General features: G+C 40.5%; 2 protein-coding genes across 2 annotated transcripts in view; one reads left to right on the plus strand and one right to left on the minus strand.

Moving 5' to 3' along the window:
* HIBCH (3-hydroxyisobutyryl-CoA hydrolase) overlaps nt 1-16,493 on the plus strand; it is a 285,341-nt gene that overhangs the window by 82,589 nt on the left and 186,259 nt on the right. The gene's annotated exons all lie outside the window — the stretch shown is intronic.
* Nucleotides 1-16,493, minus strand: part of MFSD6 (major facilitator superfamily domain containing 6) — a 61,040-nt gene that overhangs the window by 24,535 nt on the left and 20,012 nt on the right. The window contains exon 3 of the mRNA XM_075285129.1: nt 5,866-5,963. Within this exon, the coding sequence (XP_075141230.1) occupies nt 5,866-5,963 (98 nt within the window). The remainder of the gene's footprint in view (nt 1-5,865; nt 5,964-16,493) is intronic.

Genomic DNA, 16,493 nt, shown 5'->3' on the forward strand with positions numbered 1-16,493 from the left:
CATAAACAACTTGGGCCCTGACTACTTAAAAACTTCTTAAGTCCCATAATCCTTGCCGACCTCTCACAGCAGAAGGCACAAACGGTCCATCCCAGGATCCACCTTAAACAATTTGGAACCAGAGACCCCTCTCCGGAATGCATTACCCCAATGGATCAGCGAGACCTCCTTGAACAGTTCTAAATCAAGACTTAAAACACATCTATTCAGTCTGAGGTCAAATAACACCTTCGATATACATAGAATACTGCAAAATACCGTTTAGTATCGGACTGCGCTTTGAGTCTATTGTGAGGAAACTGAATTACAAATGTTTCCTGCTGTTGTTAAAACCACCACATTCAGATAAATGAAGCTAAATGTCAGTCACAGCCAAATAGTTAAAGAATGCTTTGTAAACCAACAACTTACAAACTATAAAAGGTTAACCGGTTTTTTAGCCTCTCTGAAAAACCAACAAGCGCATCAGAATTCTACAGCTGTCCCGTAACCAAGATCAAACAGTTCCACAGCTTTACTGAAAGTGATTGCTTGGGTAAACAGTGGGATGATCTTCAGCTCTTTTAGTAAGGTCAATTGTTCTTCTGGTTTCCAAGTAAAATACTAAGTGAACAACACTTAACCACTTACTTGTTCACACTAGGTCTGCTTTCACTTAAAGAGGACTTTTTACCAATTCAATGTTCTTCGCATCTGTTGTTATAGGGCATCGCTCCACCAATATCAGCACAGTTGGAAAGTTTTCTCTCTAGTTTCCACAGCTCCCGAGCAACAAGGTCAGTTAGTTTTGGTGCCTGATGTGGGGGGTGGCACCAAAACTTTTTATATGCTTGCTGAGCAATCTGTTCTCTGGCTCTAGAAGAAATCATACAACACAGATTCTCTGCTGCTAATAGCCTCATTATGGCTGCAGCACATTTTATATCTCTCCTTGAGTCAGGGGGTGTGCAGAATAATTAGAAGTCTACCCCCTTCCCCATCTATTACTGTTACTGTTTTCTGTACACGTAATTCTGACATGTGTAAATGCAAAATAGGGCGGGTTCACACCTGCGCCCGATCTCCGCTTTGCAGGTTTCTGTCTTCTGCACGAGAAACTGGACAGGAGACGGAAACCCGGCAATCCAGTTTCTTGGGCGGAAACCTGCAAAACGGAGACCGGGCGCAGGGTGTGAACCCGCCCATAGCAAACAAATAGCTGAGAAAAGCCCAAGTACATATAATATAGGAGATCCTAGGACACTGGACTGCAGATCTAGATTATGATGCAGCGAAAATGATTCCAGATGCAAAAAAAAAGAGATTCAAGCACAATAAGGAAAGCTGCTTACAGTCTATGACTAGTATCCAATCAGTAATAATGCAAGCAGCTAGTAAGAAGTAGATACACTCGCTTCAAGTGGTGAAAAGCTCCACACTTCTCTATCTTTACTGTGCATGTCTGATGATGACACACAGCACCCAGAAGTCAGCTTCCATCACTTCTTTCCTTCCATCATAGTCACAATGCTGGGACTGCTTTATTTTAAAAACATTTTTTTCTTACCTGCCTCAGGATCTCGTTTCTATACATGGGCAATAATTTTTGACTGAGTAATTCAAATAGACTTTTTGCCACTCTTTTAAGTCTGCCCAGGTGTGGGTCACAGCCTGCAAACTGCTCTTTCTTATCAGGTTATACATCTGCCCTACTCTTACATCTAATATTTAGAGAATGGGATTTGCATAATAAGTTGACGGATTAGTTCCATGTCATTTTTTATCAGTGTACCCTTTTATTTTTACCTAGGGTCTCTTTATATTTATTATTATGATAAATGCTCCTTTATTTCACTTTAACACTCAACTTTGAATTTATTCATGTGTGGTTGAAAATCAGGACTTTAACTTTTTGTGGCCCCCCACTTTTGGCAGATTTCTCTTAATTTACATAGCCCTGAGATATCACAAATGGGCAGCCCTTTCCTGTTTCTCTTCTGGTCCTTCCCATCCAGGATATAGGAAGCAATTTTTGCCTTATCTCTGGTAAATATACTCCTATTGTCAATTTGAATCACGTTTGGGGTGTAGTTTGTTATTATATATCCTTTGTAGCTTTCTAGCCTAGAACTTTCCATAGCAACTGATAGCTACTCTTGGCTCTTGTTCCAGTTGATCACAGGTAAAACGTTGGTGCCCATGTGCCGCTGGGAGAATGGTTCCTCGATCAGGTTTGACCAAGGCATCAGAAGGATTAATGCCCACAATCAGTACAGACACTGATCAAGGGTACTGCCACTGGGTCTTCCCTGTAAAATACAGCAGAGACCCAGTGGCTATGGCAGTCGTTCAGCTCCTGAGTGGCTTCCAAGTCCAATAATAGTATGGCAGATGTCAGGAAAGTGTTGAACAACTACAATGCAGAAGCTATACAATGCAGAAGCTAAGCTTCCCACACAAACACAGATTTTATTCCATTTTTATAAGCAGTTTTAATGCCAAAACCAAGTATGGATCATAAATTATATAAGGTAAATATTACTTCTCTTTTTGTATATCCACTCCTGGTTTTGTCTTCAAAAACAGAATTTAGGCAAAATTTACATGTGTATGGGCCAGCCTACAACTCTTCTGAACTAATCTTTTCCCCCATAAATCCTGAACCATATTTACCCAAAAACAGAACATATAACACAAACTTCTATCTACATATAAATATTGTTCATGCACCATATTATTTGTAAAGTGCTTTGTAATATGTTGGTACTATATAAATGAAATTATTATTTATTATACAAACAAGTACAGCCTGTGCCAAGACAGACCTAGATCTAGAATTACATTAACGCATCTAATCGTGTGTTGATGTAACTAATTTACACAAGAGATACTGGATAACATGAGCCATGTCTACCATACAATTAACAGATGGTTAACAGAAGGCTGAACATTACACATGAAATAAACAGATAAAATGGACAAACATGATAAATCCAAAGAAAGCAACAACTGGGTAACACAGAGCAGGCAGCTTCAATATTGTGTAACCATACAAGTGAAGTACAAGTATCAATACAAGTGAAAGATGGAGAGCACTTTATGACTTTTAATCTGGTCACATGCTTCTGCTATCTCCATGTAGATAATCAAATGTCACTAACACAAGACTAAACCATTTATTCTTATCAACGCAGAGTCAGGAGGGGAGTCAGCCATACAATACAATATAATGGAGTCATGAAGGCACTGTATCAGCTATGTGCTATATCTATTTGTCTGCATTCTGTATGAGACTGACTATTAAATAGCTTTTCCAGCCCACCCCCATAGCTTTATGTGGGTTTAAAATAAATAGATATAGCACTTAGTAAAGTATTTGCATTAAGCAATAGTGCGCCCATCAGCTGCTTTCAGCACTGATCTCAGACCTATCAACTCTACTTTTACTAATACTTGACAAAAATAGTGCATTTCCGACATCAGATCATCAGCAGCACTGACTATGAAGGTGGTGGCCAGCTCTCTCTTGTACAGTAAGCTATCCCTGCAAGGGAGTCTGTCAGCAGGAAAACTGGCAGCCAATTAATGACAGTACCTTGTAGTTTCTACACTTTCCAAACAGGTTGCTCTGCATTGCAACTCCATTTTCATGAAAAGCAGTATGTAATCCACATGTAAATTAGCAGAAATGTGCTTTAGCCTACCAAATTCAGCTCATGTCCCTTCGCCCTAGTGTTTGCACTACAATTGGTGCAAACCAGTTATTTTCTTTAATAGGGTTATTGACTTAGAGATATTGTTATCCTTATTAGAGAATTTTTTTATGTGGCCAAGTGTGGTTTTAGTATTATGAGTGTAGTATTTTAATGGTTCCAATAAAATCTGGTTTTAGGTACCCTCACTAATGAGTGACTATTTCACTACATTTTTTTTTCCGATTTTTCCTATAATTGGTATCAGTTTATCACATATATGTGCTTTAGAACCATTCTTTTCTCTCTGCTCTAGATAAATCACCCCTAACTGTGGAGAGGAGCTGGGCACATTGTTTGAGTGGCATCTCCCACTTTGCCTGAAGTTAGGGGCAGTTATCTGGAGCAAAGTGGTAGATGTCACTCAAGCAATGAAGGGGGGTAGGGAGCTGGGCACCAATTAGGCAAAGAGAAAAGCCCCAGCAGAAGAACCGCCCATAAAGCCCTTTTCAGCTTATTTGCATACAAATAACATGCTGATGAAAATGGAGCTGTAATGCAGAATAAAAAAAGACATCTTTGGAAGGTGTAGACGCAGCCAAAGTACCATCATCTTATCACCTGTGATGTTCATTTTTTTTTTGCTGACAGACTCCCTATAAATATGAAACATATGGTACTGTATAGCAGCATTATCTGTGCTTAAAGGTAATGTGTCACCAGAAAGACCCAATTTTAATAGATTTTTTTCATGTTGGTAAATCATTTTTGGTGTTTTTATTTTCCATGTTATTATCTATATTTAATAATATTCAGTATATAAATTAAGAAGTTGATTGAGACTGAATATATTTTCTTATTCCTAATCCATGCCGATTGAAGAGGCGTTTCGGATTTTATAATCCCATATTGCATACTATTGGCACTCTGCTCATATGTGGTATAAACCATGCACTATCCATACCCTGTCATTCTCCAGAGGATGCTCCAATGATAGGGAGTATATTTGCTGCACATACTGCAAGCATATATGAAGCAGAAATTAGAAGAGAAGCACACAAGTTATAGGCTGCCACTTGCCAAAGCACTCTAGATATGGCAGCTTGGGAAAAAAAAAAAAAGGCACCGCTAATCTTATTTTAAACCCACCCCCCACCACCGTTTTAAAATAATACCCTAAAAACGATTACTCAAATTATACTTACCGTGCACAGTGGGCAGTTCATGCACTGTCGGACGTTAGCTTACTGTCACGCCTTCCTCTTCTTTCTTCTTCCAGCGACGCCCTCCTGTCCTCCTGCAGGTTGTGTTCAAATCCTGTGCGTGCGCAGTTACGCTCCCTCCAGAGCGCTACTGCGCACGCTCTGGCACTATTTTTGTTGTAGTTCTAAGTACCCCTTAGTACCCCTTAGAACTACGCGAGCATACTGCATATGAACTTCTACATTCTGGAAGAAAAGAAGATCAAGGCGTGGAAGAGCGAGGACGTCGCTGGAGGATGAAAGAAGAGGAAGGCGTGACAGCAAGATGACATCCACCAGTGCGCGACTGCCGTCCATGCATGGGTAAATATCATTTGAATAATAATTTTTAGGGTATTATTTTAAAACAGGTAGGGGGGGGGGGTTAAAATAAGATTAGCAGTGCCTGAATGGCCTTTTTAAAGGCTATTCAGGCATATGTGGGGCTCATACAGCATAATTTTGCTGACAGAGCCCCTTTAACAGGTGTTTTCTTACATTGTATAGTGGCCTTAGGGCCTCTTAGTGATTGCCCTAAAAACATACAGGTGACAGGCAAAAATCAGAAACAGTTTTTTTTAAAAAAAGTTTGCAAATTATGTTCTACCTAAAACAAGTTTTAAATGTCATTTTCATGATAGAATCCCTTTAAACATTTGTATCACGTAAACATAAAAATGGGTCAATATAAAGTTAAATAAAAAAGAAGCATATGTATAAATATCTTACGAATACGGAAATTGACCTGGATATTATTATGTTAAAGCTGTACTAGACAAATGTCTTGATGTTATTTCCACATTTGAAACAGAAGTTTTACTGATTAATTTCCCTAACAAAGCACATTGAAACATGACATTTTAATATATAGCACAGAATATACAAAATGCAGCGCATCACATATTTTAAGAGATTTGTCTAATGCATAATACAGAACGCAAAAGTTTTCTTACCCTGCAATACTTCCATGGGGAGTACTGTCCAAGCATTTTCCATATATGAAATATACAGATAACGTGCAGTATTACAAGCGAGGCCAATGTAAAGCACCCTATGATAAAACAGAGGAGATCTCTTGTTAACATTTATAAATGCATGAAATTATTTATTCACAAAAGAATTCATAAATTTAGTGATTCTTTATGTTTTTCACAGATTTAAAATATTCTATTGAAAAAAAATAAAACAAAAACTAACCTCACTGTTCCTCTAGGCCCTATAAATGCAAATATTCAAAAAAAACCTCCAACCCAGTCCACACATTTAGCGATCAACAGATATCACATACAGTGGCTGATAGACTCTCTTTAATCGGCCCTTCCAGTTTCTAAGGGATTTATCACCTACACTAGCCAAGATAAACTAATGTTATAGTAATGTATCCGCTGCAAAGACAATTCCAATTATACCTTTGATATGTAGATTATCCCACAAGGATGACTCCCCTCCTTCCAAAGCCCATAACTTTTTATTGCTCCGCTCTCAGAGCCATATGAGGTCTTAATGTTTGCAGGACAAATTTTACTTCATGATGCTACACTAATTATTCTGTACAATGTACTGGGAAGCTGGAAAAACAATTCAGAATGGGGTGGATTTGAAGAAAACTTCAAACAGGCTTCGTTTCTTACAGGCTTAGTCAAAATGCAGCCAAAATGACATGTCACCTGTATTCTGTGTTTCAGGACGCTTCTGGGGATACCTAATTTACCTGAATTCAGTGCACTGTCTGCTTTCTAGCGGTGTATTAAATCGCATGTGCCCCAAATGGTGAAAGGTCCTCTTTAAGTACCTTTATATGTGTTCTAGGGAAAGGGGGTGATTTGAACTTATTTTAAAAAATCTTTACTTTTTTTTTTAAACTTTTTTTTTGTATTTGTTAGACTCCCTTGGGGTTTTGAACCCCAGGGGGTCTGATCACTAATACAATGCATGACAATACTAATGCATTGCAAAATACAGGCTTTTCTATTGCAGGCTACCTAGTATAGCCTGCAATAGAAGAAATAGAATAACAGGCTGGGGAGCCTTTGGGAGCTTACTCCGGGTGCCAGCGATCACAGGGAAAATGGCGCTTTGGTCAGCTTTAACCGAGGTGGGGAAGGGTTAATGTGTGCGATCAGGGCAGGCACCGATCCTACGCAGTAGCGCTGGGTATCTACTGTATAAAACAGTAGACACCCGGTGACTATTGCGGCCACCATAGGTGGGTTTTTTATGTCGGGAAGGCATAACTGTGTAACTATTGAGGCCTGCCACAGGAAAGCCTCCCTACTTAAATTTCTATCACAGGCCTAAGAGCTTTTACAAGGTTACTGGCTGTTATACACACTGGGCGGGTTAAAAAATTTCACTGCACAAGATCGGTTTTGGCAAGCATATAGTAAGAGACAGGGGCTTGCACTGGGGGAGAACGGAGCCTTAAAGTAATTAAACTTTGACAACTTCTGATACAGCTGCATATAAATATCCTAATCCCAAAAAAATTTATAATGTTCGAGATATATCTGTTTGAGGTGACCCTCCCCTACTCTCATTTTCTCTACTACACTGCCCATACTCCTGTACTCAGTAATATTCAATGAGAGGCAGGAAAAGTGCTCAATAAAACCAATCCCTTTAAAAATGTTAAACTGTAAAGCCCTTGGCTACCTCTGTACATTCCCTGATGAAGGCAGCTACAAGTAATTCACTGGTTATGAGCTGACTTCTGCTGGTACAGAAAACATTCCCAATGATTTGCCATCATGGAATTTCATTTTAACTTTTTGGAATATGTACTTGTGACATCATAAATGGGACTAAACACTCCAAAAGTCAACCTACAAAGTCAATTACAATAACCGCACAGTTACTGAGAGACATGAGTTGTGATTGGTGACAATTCGTTGGTCAGCGCTAGTTTTTACCAGCCTTTTCACAGTTATTCAGTTATTTATTTATTTTTTTATCTTTTTTCATTTAAGTATGTCTTTGTAGAATGGGAGGAAACACACGCAAACACGGGGAGTACATACAAACTTCTTGCAGATGTTGCTCCTGAGGGGATTCGAACCCAGGACTCAAGCACTGCAAGGCAAACCACTGAGCCACCATGTTGCCCCAGTTATTCAGTTCTATGAATGATCGACAGCACACCCCTCAGCCTTGTTTGAAACTGAAAGGGATGGTGCACTTTTCACAGGACAGGGGACAAGTGTCCAATCTCTGGGGGCTCAAAAGACCTCCTAAAACCTTCTTGTGAATGGAGCTGTGGTCATTCCCCTAGAGGAGACTTTAGGGAAACTTTCTACACCCCAATACTTCTAATCACTAGGAGACCTAGAGGTTGGGCCCTCAACAATAGGACACCATCTTAACCCCTTTAAGGATGTAGTAATTTTTAGTTTTTCCTTTTATCACCCTTTAACCCCTTAGAGACACAGCCCAAAAGTGACTTAAGGACCAGGCCTCTTTTTTCAAATCTGACATGTGTCACTTTAAATGGCGATAACTTTGAGACGCTTTAACTTACACAAGTGATTCTGAGATTGTTTTTTTCGTAACACATTGTACTTCATGTCAGTAGTAAATTTTCGTTGATATGTTTTGTCTTTAATTATGAAAAAATAGGAAATTTGGTGAAAATTTTGAAAAAAATGCAGTTTTCAAACTTTGAAATTGCAAGCCTTTCAAATAGAAAGTCATACTACCCGAATTTTTTCATAAATATAATTAACCATGTCTCTGATTTATGTAGCAATCAAATTTTAAGCACCCTTTCATTTTTTTCAGATATTATAAGGCTTACAAGTCAAGCAGTAATTTTCCAAATTTTCAAGAAAATTTCCAAAACACATTTTTCAAGGGACCAGTTCAGTTCTGAAGGGAACTTGAAAGGCCTCTCTAATAAACCCCCCCAAAAGTCACCCCATTCTAAAAACTGCACTCCTGAAAGAATCTAAAACAGCAGTTAGAAAGTTTCTTAACCCTTTCAGCATTTCACAACAATTAAAACAAAATGGAGGTCAAATTTACATTTTTCAATTTCTGTCACTAATATATTCATTTAGCCCTAGAATTTACACATTTACTAAGGTTTAAAGGAGAAACTGCACCCCACATTTTGTTACACAATTTCTCCCGAACACGACAATACCCCATATGTGCTGGTACCCTAATGTACGGGCACACGGTCACTCTCAGAGCGGATGGAGCACTAATTGGATTTTGTAGGCCAGATTTTGCTAGAATACTTTTCAGGCACCATGTCCCTTTTGCAGAGCCCCCAATGTGCCAAAACAGTGGAAACCCCCAAAATGTCACCCCATTTTGGAAACTAGACCCCTCAAGGAATTTATCAAGGGGTATAGTGAGCACTTGGACCCTACAGGTGTTTCACAGATTTTTTTACCATTGAGATGTGAAAATGAAAAATTACTTTTTTTTATAATAAAATGTCACTGTAGCCCCAAATTTTTCATCTTCACAAAGGGTTAAAGGAGAAACTGCACCCCACATTTTGTTACACAATTTCTCCCGAACACGACAATACCTCATATGTGCTGGTACCCTAATGTACGGGCACACGGTCGCTCTCAGAACGGATGGAGCGCTAATTGGATTTTGTAGGCCAGATTTTACTAGAATACTTTTCAGGCACCATGTCCCTTTTGCAGAGCCCCCAATGTGCCAAAACAGTGGAAACCCCCAAAATGTCACCCCATTTTGGAAACTATACCCCTCAAGGAATTTACCAAGGGGTTTAGTGAGCCCTTTGACCCTACAGGAGTGTAACAGAATTGGCCCAACAAAAGGAAAAGTGACATTTTTTGCTATAAAATGTAGCTTTAACCCCAAATTATGCATTTCCACAAGGGGATAAAAGAGAAAATGCACCCCACAAATTGTCAAGCACTTTGCCCCAACTACAGAAATGCCCCACATGTGGATGTAAAGTGATGTATGGGCACACTGTAAAGTCCAGAGCTGAAGGATCGCTGTTGGGATTTTGGAGGGCAAATTTAGCTGAAATCTGTTTCAGGCACCATGTTGCATTTGGAGAGCCCCTGAAGTGCTAGAACAGTGGAAACCCCCCCCCCCCCAAAAAAAAAAACGACCCCATTTTGAAAACTAGACCCCTCAAGGAATTTATCAAGGGGTTTAGTGAGCACTTGGACCCTACAGGTGTTTCACAGATTTTTTTACCATTGAGATGTGAAAATGAAAAATTACTTTTTTTTCCAATAAATCGTCCATTTAGCGCCATATTTTTAATTTTTGCAAGTAGTTAGAGAATTAAGAGCCCCCCACAGTTTGTTACACAATTTCCCCTGAACACGGCAATACCCCATATGGGATCATAATCTGCTGTATGGGTACATGTTGGGGCTCAGAATGGAAAGAGCGCTATTTGGATTTTGGAGGGCATATATTGCTGGAATAGTTTTGAGGTGCCATGTCGCATTTGCTGAGCCCCTAAAGTATCAATACAATAGAAACCCCTCAAAAGTGACCCCATTTTAGAAACTACACCCGTCAAGGAATGTATCAAGTGGTATTATGATTTTGAGACTAAAAATGCTTCCCAAAAATTGAAATTTTTAAAGAAATATGCCATTTTGGTATCCAATGCATTGCACCCACTTTGTGTTGTCAGAGACCTGCACTCCTAAAACTATTAAGTGGGCCTTCCCGAGGGGCAAAAAAATTATATATGTGGGTATAAACTGCTGCTTGGGCGCACAGCAGGGCTCAGAAGGGAAGGAGCACTGCGCTTTTTAGCTTTTGGGGTACAGATTTAGAGGGACTTCCTGGGCGCCATGTTGTTTTTGCAGAGCCCTGGAGGTGCCAGTAAACTGAAATTCCCCAAGAAGTGACCCCATTTTGTAGGGGAAATTTTAGAGTCTCTGCAAAAGTGCCATGGCATCCAAAAACCAAACCGTCTAAGTCTGTGCTCCAAAAACCAAATAACCTTCTTCCCTTCTGTGTCTGGCTGGGCCCTAATATCAGTTTATACCCACATATGACATTACGTACGTTATCCGGGGTACGCCAGTGTCATATATGTGCCCTAATATCAGTTTATACTCACATATGACATTACCCCGGTTACACCAGTGTCATACATGTGGCATAAACTGCAGTTTGGGCGCACAGCAGGGGGCAGAAGGGAAGGAGCGCGATGCGGCTTTTGGAGTACAGATTCAGATGTTTGGTATCTAGACGCCATGTCATGTTTGTAGAGCCTGTAAGGTACCAGAAGAGTGGATTCCCCAAAGGAGTGACCGCAGTTTGAAAACTGCACCCCTAAAAGAATTTATCAGGGGGTGTAGTGTAGTATTAGTATCCCGGACGTGACTGCACAGCGGATGGCGAAGAGGGAATATATAAGCGGTGCGGAGGACATTGCAGACACTAAATTCCCTACTGTACCCCCAGTAGCTCCTATGATTGGGGGAGTCACACTGGGGTCACTTTGGGGGTCACTTCTGGTATATTTTCCCTCATAAGCTGTAAATATAGGGTGTCCCCTGATATTCGCTTGCACAGCTTATACATTCCCTGCCTGCCGCACCCAGTTGTGTTCTAATGATTTGACGATTTTGCGTGATTTTGTCTTCACATTGGTAGAGGCTATATTTTCTTTATTTTTCTGCTGACGTGGCCATATAAGGGCTTGTTGTTTGCGGGATGCGATGTATTTTGTAATGACACCATCTTGGGGTGCCTAAAACTTACTGATTACATTTTATTAACTCTTTTTTTGCTGGATTTAAAAGAGAAAAAATCAATTCTGGTATTGAGTTTTACCTTTTACATTTTTCGCCATGCAGCGTACAGTATAAGTAACATGTGACCTTTATTCTGCGGGTTGGTATGGTTACGGCGATACCTCATTTATGTTATTTTTTTATGCGATACTAAGTCTGCAGAACAAAAACACATTTGGGGACATAAATCAGTGATTTTTGCATTGCCATCTTCTGAGAGGCGTAACATTTTTATTTTTCGCTTGACAGTGTTGGTTGAGGGCTTATTTTTTGCGGGACAACCTGTGCATTTTATTGGTACTATTTTGGGGTGCATATGACTTTTTGATCACTTTTTATAGCACATTTTGTAAGGTGAGATGGCGAAAAATCACTACTTCCGGCGGGTTTTTTCCGTTATTTTTTACCGCCGTTCACTGTGTACATTAAATATTGTTTCAGTTTTGTTGTACAGGTTGTTACGGACGCGACAATACCAAATATGTATTGTTTTTATTAATTTTTTGTGTTTTTTTTTACATAATTCATTTTTTATAGAAAAAAGGGATTTTTGGGACTTTATAACTTTATTAATTGTTTTCAAATACTTTATTTTTTTTTTTACACTTTTTTTTTTACTTGTTCTTGTGTCCCTATGGGACACATGGATCAGTGAAGATTGCATCACTGATTCTCTACTCTAGACTGAGACACAGGCTGCAGTGACAGCCTGCACGTGTCTCACTCTAGACACAGGAAGTGAGCTGTGCGGACGAGACAGCTCACTTCCAGAAGACGCCGGGAGCATCACCAGGTAAGTGAGTGCTCAGGGCTGTCTGGGGTCACTAACCAGACCCCAGACTACGTATTACAGATACCGGCACCCCCCGATCTCGGTCCGGGGGGTGCCGGCGGGGGGGGGGGGGGGGGGGGAGATCGCGGCACCCTTTGTTTGCGGTGGTCATGTTTGACCATCGCAATCAAAGGGTTAAAACCTCCGATCGGTAAAAGTACCGACCGGAGGTTATGGAAAAGGGTGATAGCTGTCAGTAACAGCTATCACTCAGTTCCGATTCCGCCCGCTCAGCTAGTGAGCGGGCGGAATCACCATGACGTAATATTACTTCATGGTGCGCGAAGTACCTCGCGTCCATGATGTAATAGTACGTCAAAGGTCGCTAAGGGGTTAAAAGCCATAACTTTTTCATTTTATTGTCAACATAGACATAGTTTTTCTTAGTGGGATGGCAAAAAATGTCAGCTTTGCCATAATTTTTTCAAACAAGAAAAACAAACACAGTCCACAGCTCAATATTAATCAAATCAGCTAGACTTCATGTGCTTGAATAACCTCCCGGTCTAGGCAAGTAATCCACAAAAGAAAAAAGAAAGTCTATGGTGGTCTATGGAGACTGCTAGCTTTTTTTTTTCTGGTAGCAGTTTTTTTCTGCTAGCAGAAAAAAGAAGCAACATGACCTTTCTTCAGGCGGATTCCGTCTGAGGAAAGCAATAGAAGTGAATGGGAGGCGAAAAACAGCGACTGAAAACGTCTAGCTTTTTTTTTTTTTTTTTTTTTTTAATTTACAGTCAATTCACTTTAGGGGAGGGGAAAACCGCCTGGCATTTTCTGAAGCAGTTTTTACCAAAAACTGCTCCAGAAAAAGCTCCAAAAAACGCCTCAAGGTCAAAAAACCGCTTGCTAATTAAGAAGCTTTTTTTTCAGGACCAAAATAAGCCAGGAGGTTTTTACGTATGAACTAGCCCTTAGGATGAGGATGAACTCACACCGACATACGATTAGAGAGCAGAGAATTGACCTCCCTTTGCCAAAACACTTCTGCAATCAAAATCATAATATCATCAATGGTATGAAGATCCTGGTTTTAAGAGGAAATTTCAGAAACAAAAAAGATCTGCGTGTGTGTGAATACAAGCTAATGATGACCTTTGACACGCTGGAAGGGGGGGTTAAACCAGTCACAGGGTTTTACGTTGTTTTAAAACAAGTAGACCCCGAGTCACTGATCAAGGGAATCATAAAATTCAGAGACCCTTCCTGTGAACTGACATTTCTTTGGACTTATGGGTTTATTTGCATGTACTGCTTTCCATCAATGCTGCATCAAACACTGTATTCCTGTATAAATGTGCTTGCCTTCAGATATTGTTTTATACCAGCCTGATGAAGGAATCAAGTTATTCCGAAAGCTCGCAATATGTCATCATTTTTTGTTAGCCATTAAAAAAGGTATCAGCTACTGAGAACTCTCAATCTTTATATTTTATATACTTCAGTGTTATACAGGAGTTCAACATCGCCATGAGTAAAAGGCGTTCACCTCGAAACGCGTAGGCTTATTTCAACTCTGGTGCATCACATTATTGCATTTGCCACGCTGATGTCTCTAAGGTTTTTTTGTGACATTATTTCATATTCTTATTATGGACATTTACAAATGAATTAAAAGTTATATTTTATTCAACATAAGTCTTCATGGTGCTGAATTTAAAAAACAAAAACTTTTTTTATTTAATTTTTTTCAAGTTGTAAAAGTTGGGTGAGGCAGTGGGAATAAGTGATAGATGACATCAGCAGGAAGGGGTTTAATTCAGTTTTTTCAGTCTACCTGTATTATTCAGCTTTAGTTGTATTTCTGCTTTACAAAAATTTACTTAAATGTAAAAGAAATCCTGCCTTACTTGAAATGTTAATCAAACTTTCCAACAGACTAGGTGTGTCCTAAGAGTTTCCTGCAAACATGGTGTATTGTGACCATGTCAACACAACACACCCATTACAAAGAGTACACTATACATGTTTCATTCAATGCTTGCTCCTAACTGTATAAGACCACAAGGCTGTGGTGGATTTACAGATAAGGATTTTACTATATTACAGCAGAGCTGACTTGCAATAAGATTCAGTATATATTTATGGTACAAATGACAAAGCATACCAGAATGTATCGAGATTTACATAGATCACAAGGCACACCAAAAAACAGCGCCAACAATCATAACAGTTACATGTACAAAACAGTGCACAAACTAATATATTGACTTCAATTTATTGGGCAACAGGCAGCCAGTGAGTGTTATGGTCTGGGGATCTCTGACCATAGACTGGCCCCTGACTGATGACGTCTCAGTCAGGTAAGGGAGCGTTCACACTACCGTCAGTGTCCGACAGGTAGTGTCCGCTGCTAATGTCCGTTCAAAATCTTGCACAGACATTAGGAGCGGACACTAGCTGTGCCCGTGACATTTTTCATTCATTTAAATGGAGATCGGGTGCGTTGTTTTACACTCCGTGCCTGTCCTTAATTGTCCGTTCCTAAAGATGTCCGACTTTACAAGCGGACAGAAAAACCCGACATGTAGGTTTTTTCTGTCCGCTTGCAAAGTCGGACATCTTTAGTTACGGACACTTAAGGACACCCACGGAGTGTAAAACAACGCACCCGATCTCCATTTAAATGAATGAAAAATGTCACGGGCACAGCTAGTGTCCGCTGCTAATGTTTGTGCAAGATTTTGAACGGACATTAGAAGCGGACGCTACCTGTCGGACACTGATGGTAGTGCGAACGCTCCCTTAAAGAAAAAAAACATACAATAAGCAGAAGTATGAGCAGTTTGGAACACTAGTGTGGATACTCCTATACCCTGCCTTGACAACTAGAAGTAGCCGTGGGCCCGACTAACTAGCCTGAATGGGCACGGACACAGCCAGAGAGATAACTAACTTAATAGTGAAACAGAAACCCCTGACTAGTTTCACATTTATGAAGGAGAAGCTGATACAGAAAAAGCCCCCACAGTGGTCCGACTGGACATGGTGAATATGAGGGAACACAAAGTACAGTGTAGCAAATAAATGTGAAACACAGGAAAAACTGAACTAAAGCAAAGGGATAGGATAAACAGAACTTAGGGCTCGTTCACATCTGCGCCGACACTCCGTACTTCAGGTTTCCATTTCCTGCATAAAACAGAGCAGGAGACGGAAACCTGCAGGAGTCTCTCACACCCATTCATTTGAATGGGTGAGAAAGCTGTCCGGCCGTGAGCGGCGGTGAGCGTTTTATGCTCTCTGCCGCGAAACCGGGTTTTAGAATCCGGACACAGAGTCGGACATGCAGCACTCTGTGTCCGGATAAAAAAAAAACCGGTTTCGCGGCGGAGAGCCTAAAACGCTCACCGCCGCTCACGGCCGGACCCGGTCTATGGTTTCCGTCTTCTGGCATGCAGAAGACGGATACCGTAGAACGGAGACCCTGAACGCAGGTGTGAACCTAGCATCAGTAATAATAATATAATAATAATAAATTTTATTTATATAGTGCCAACATATTCCGCAGCGCTGTACAATTTGTAGGGTTCAAATAGTATCACGCACAAAAAAACTAAACGAAAAATCCAAACCTCCAAACAGCAAAAATAACCTAGGGTTCACTGCACCCCGAACACTATGTTTGGAGATGGAACTCAATACTCAGCCAAATCTGGATAGTGTGAACAGGCAGCAAGCACTGAAAGGGCCAGGGCTCAGATGCAGGTGATATTGCAGGCTTCAGGCAGACAGACCATGTCTGGGACCAGGCACTGAAGATTTAAGACTGGCATCAGACAACATGCCCAGCAGATATAAATAGGAAGAGCAGGTCTCAGAAGCGCCCACAGCCTGTAATAGCCCTCAGCACAACAGAGGACCTAACCCCTTCAGAGGCCAAGACACACCAGGCACTGATCCACAAGGCAACCCATCATGTGATCCATGCATGAGAGCTACTGCAGAAACCACATGCCTAGTGAACACTCCCCTGCAGCGCATCAGGTGATTCATGCAC

Source organism: Leptodactylus fuscus, chromosome 8 (genome assembly GCF_031893055.1).
Source record: "Leptodactylus fuscus isolate aLepFus1 chromosome 8, aLepFus1.hap2, whole genome shotgun sequence".
Lineage (NCBI taxonomy): Eukaryota > Metazoa > Chordata > Amphibia > Anura > Leptodactylidae > Leptodactylus > Leptodactylus fuscus.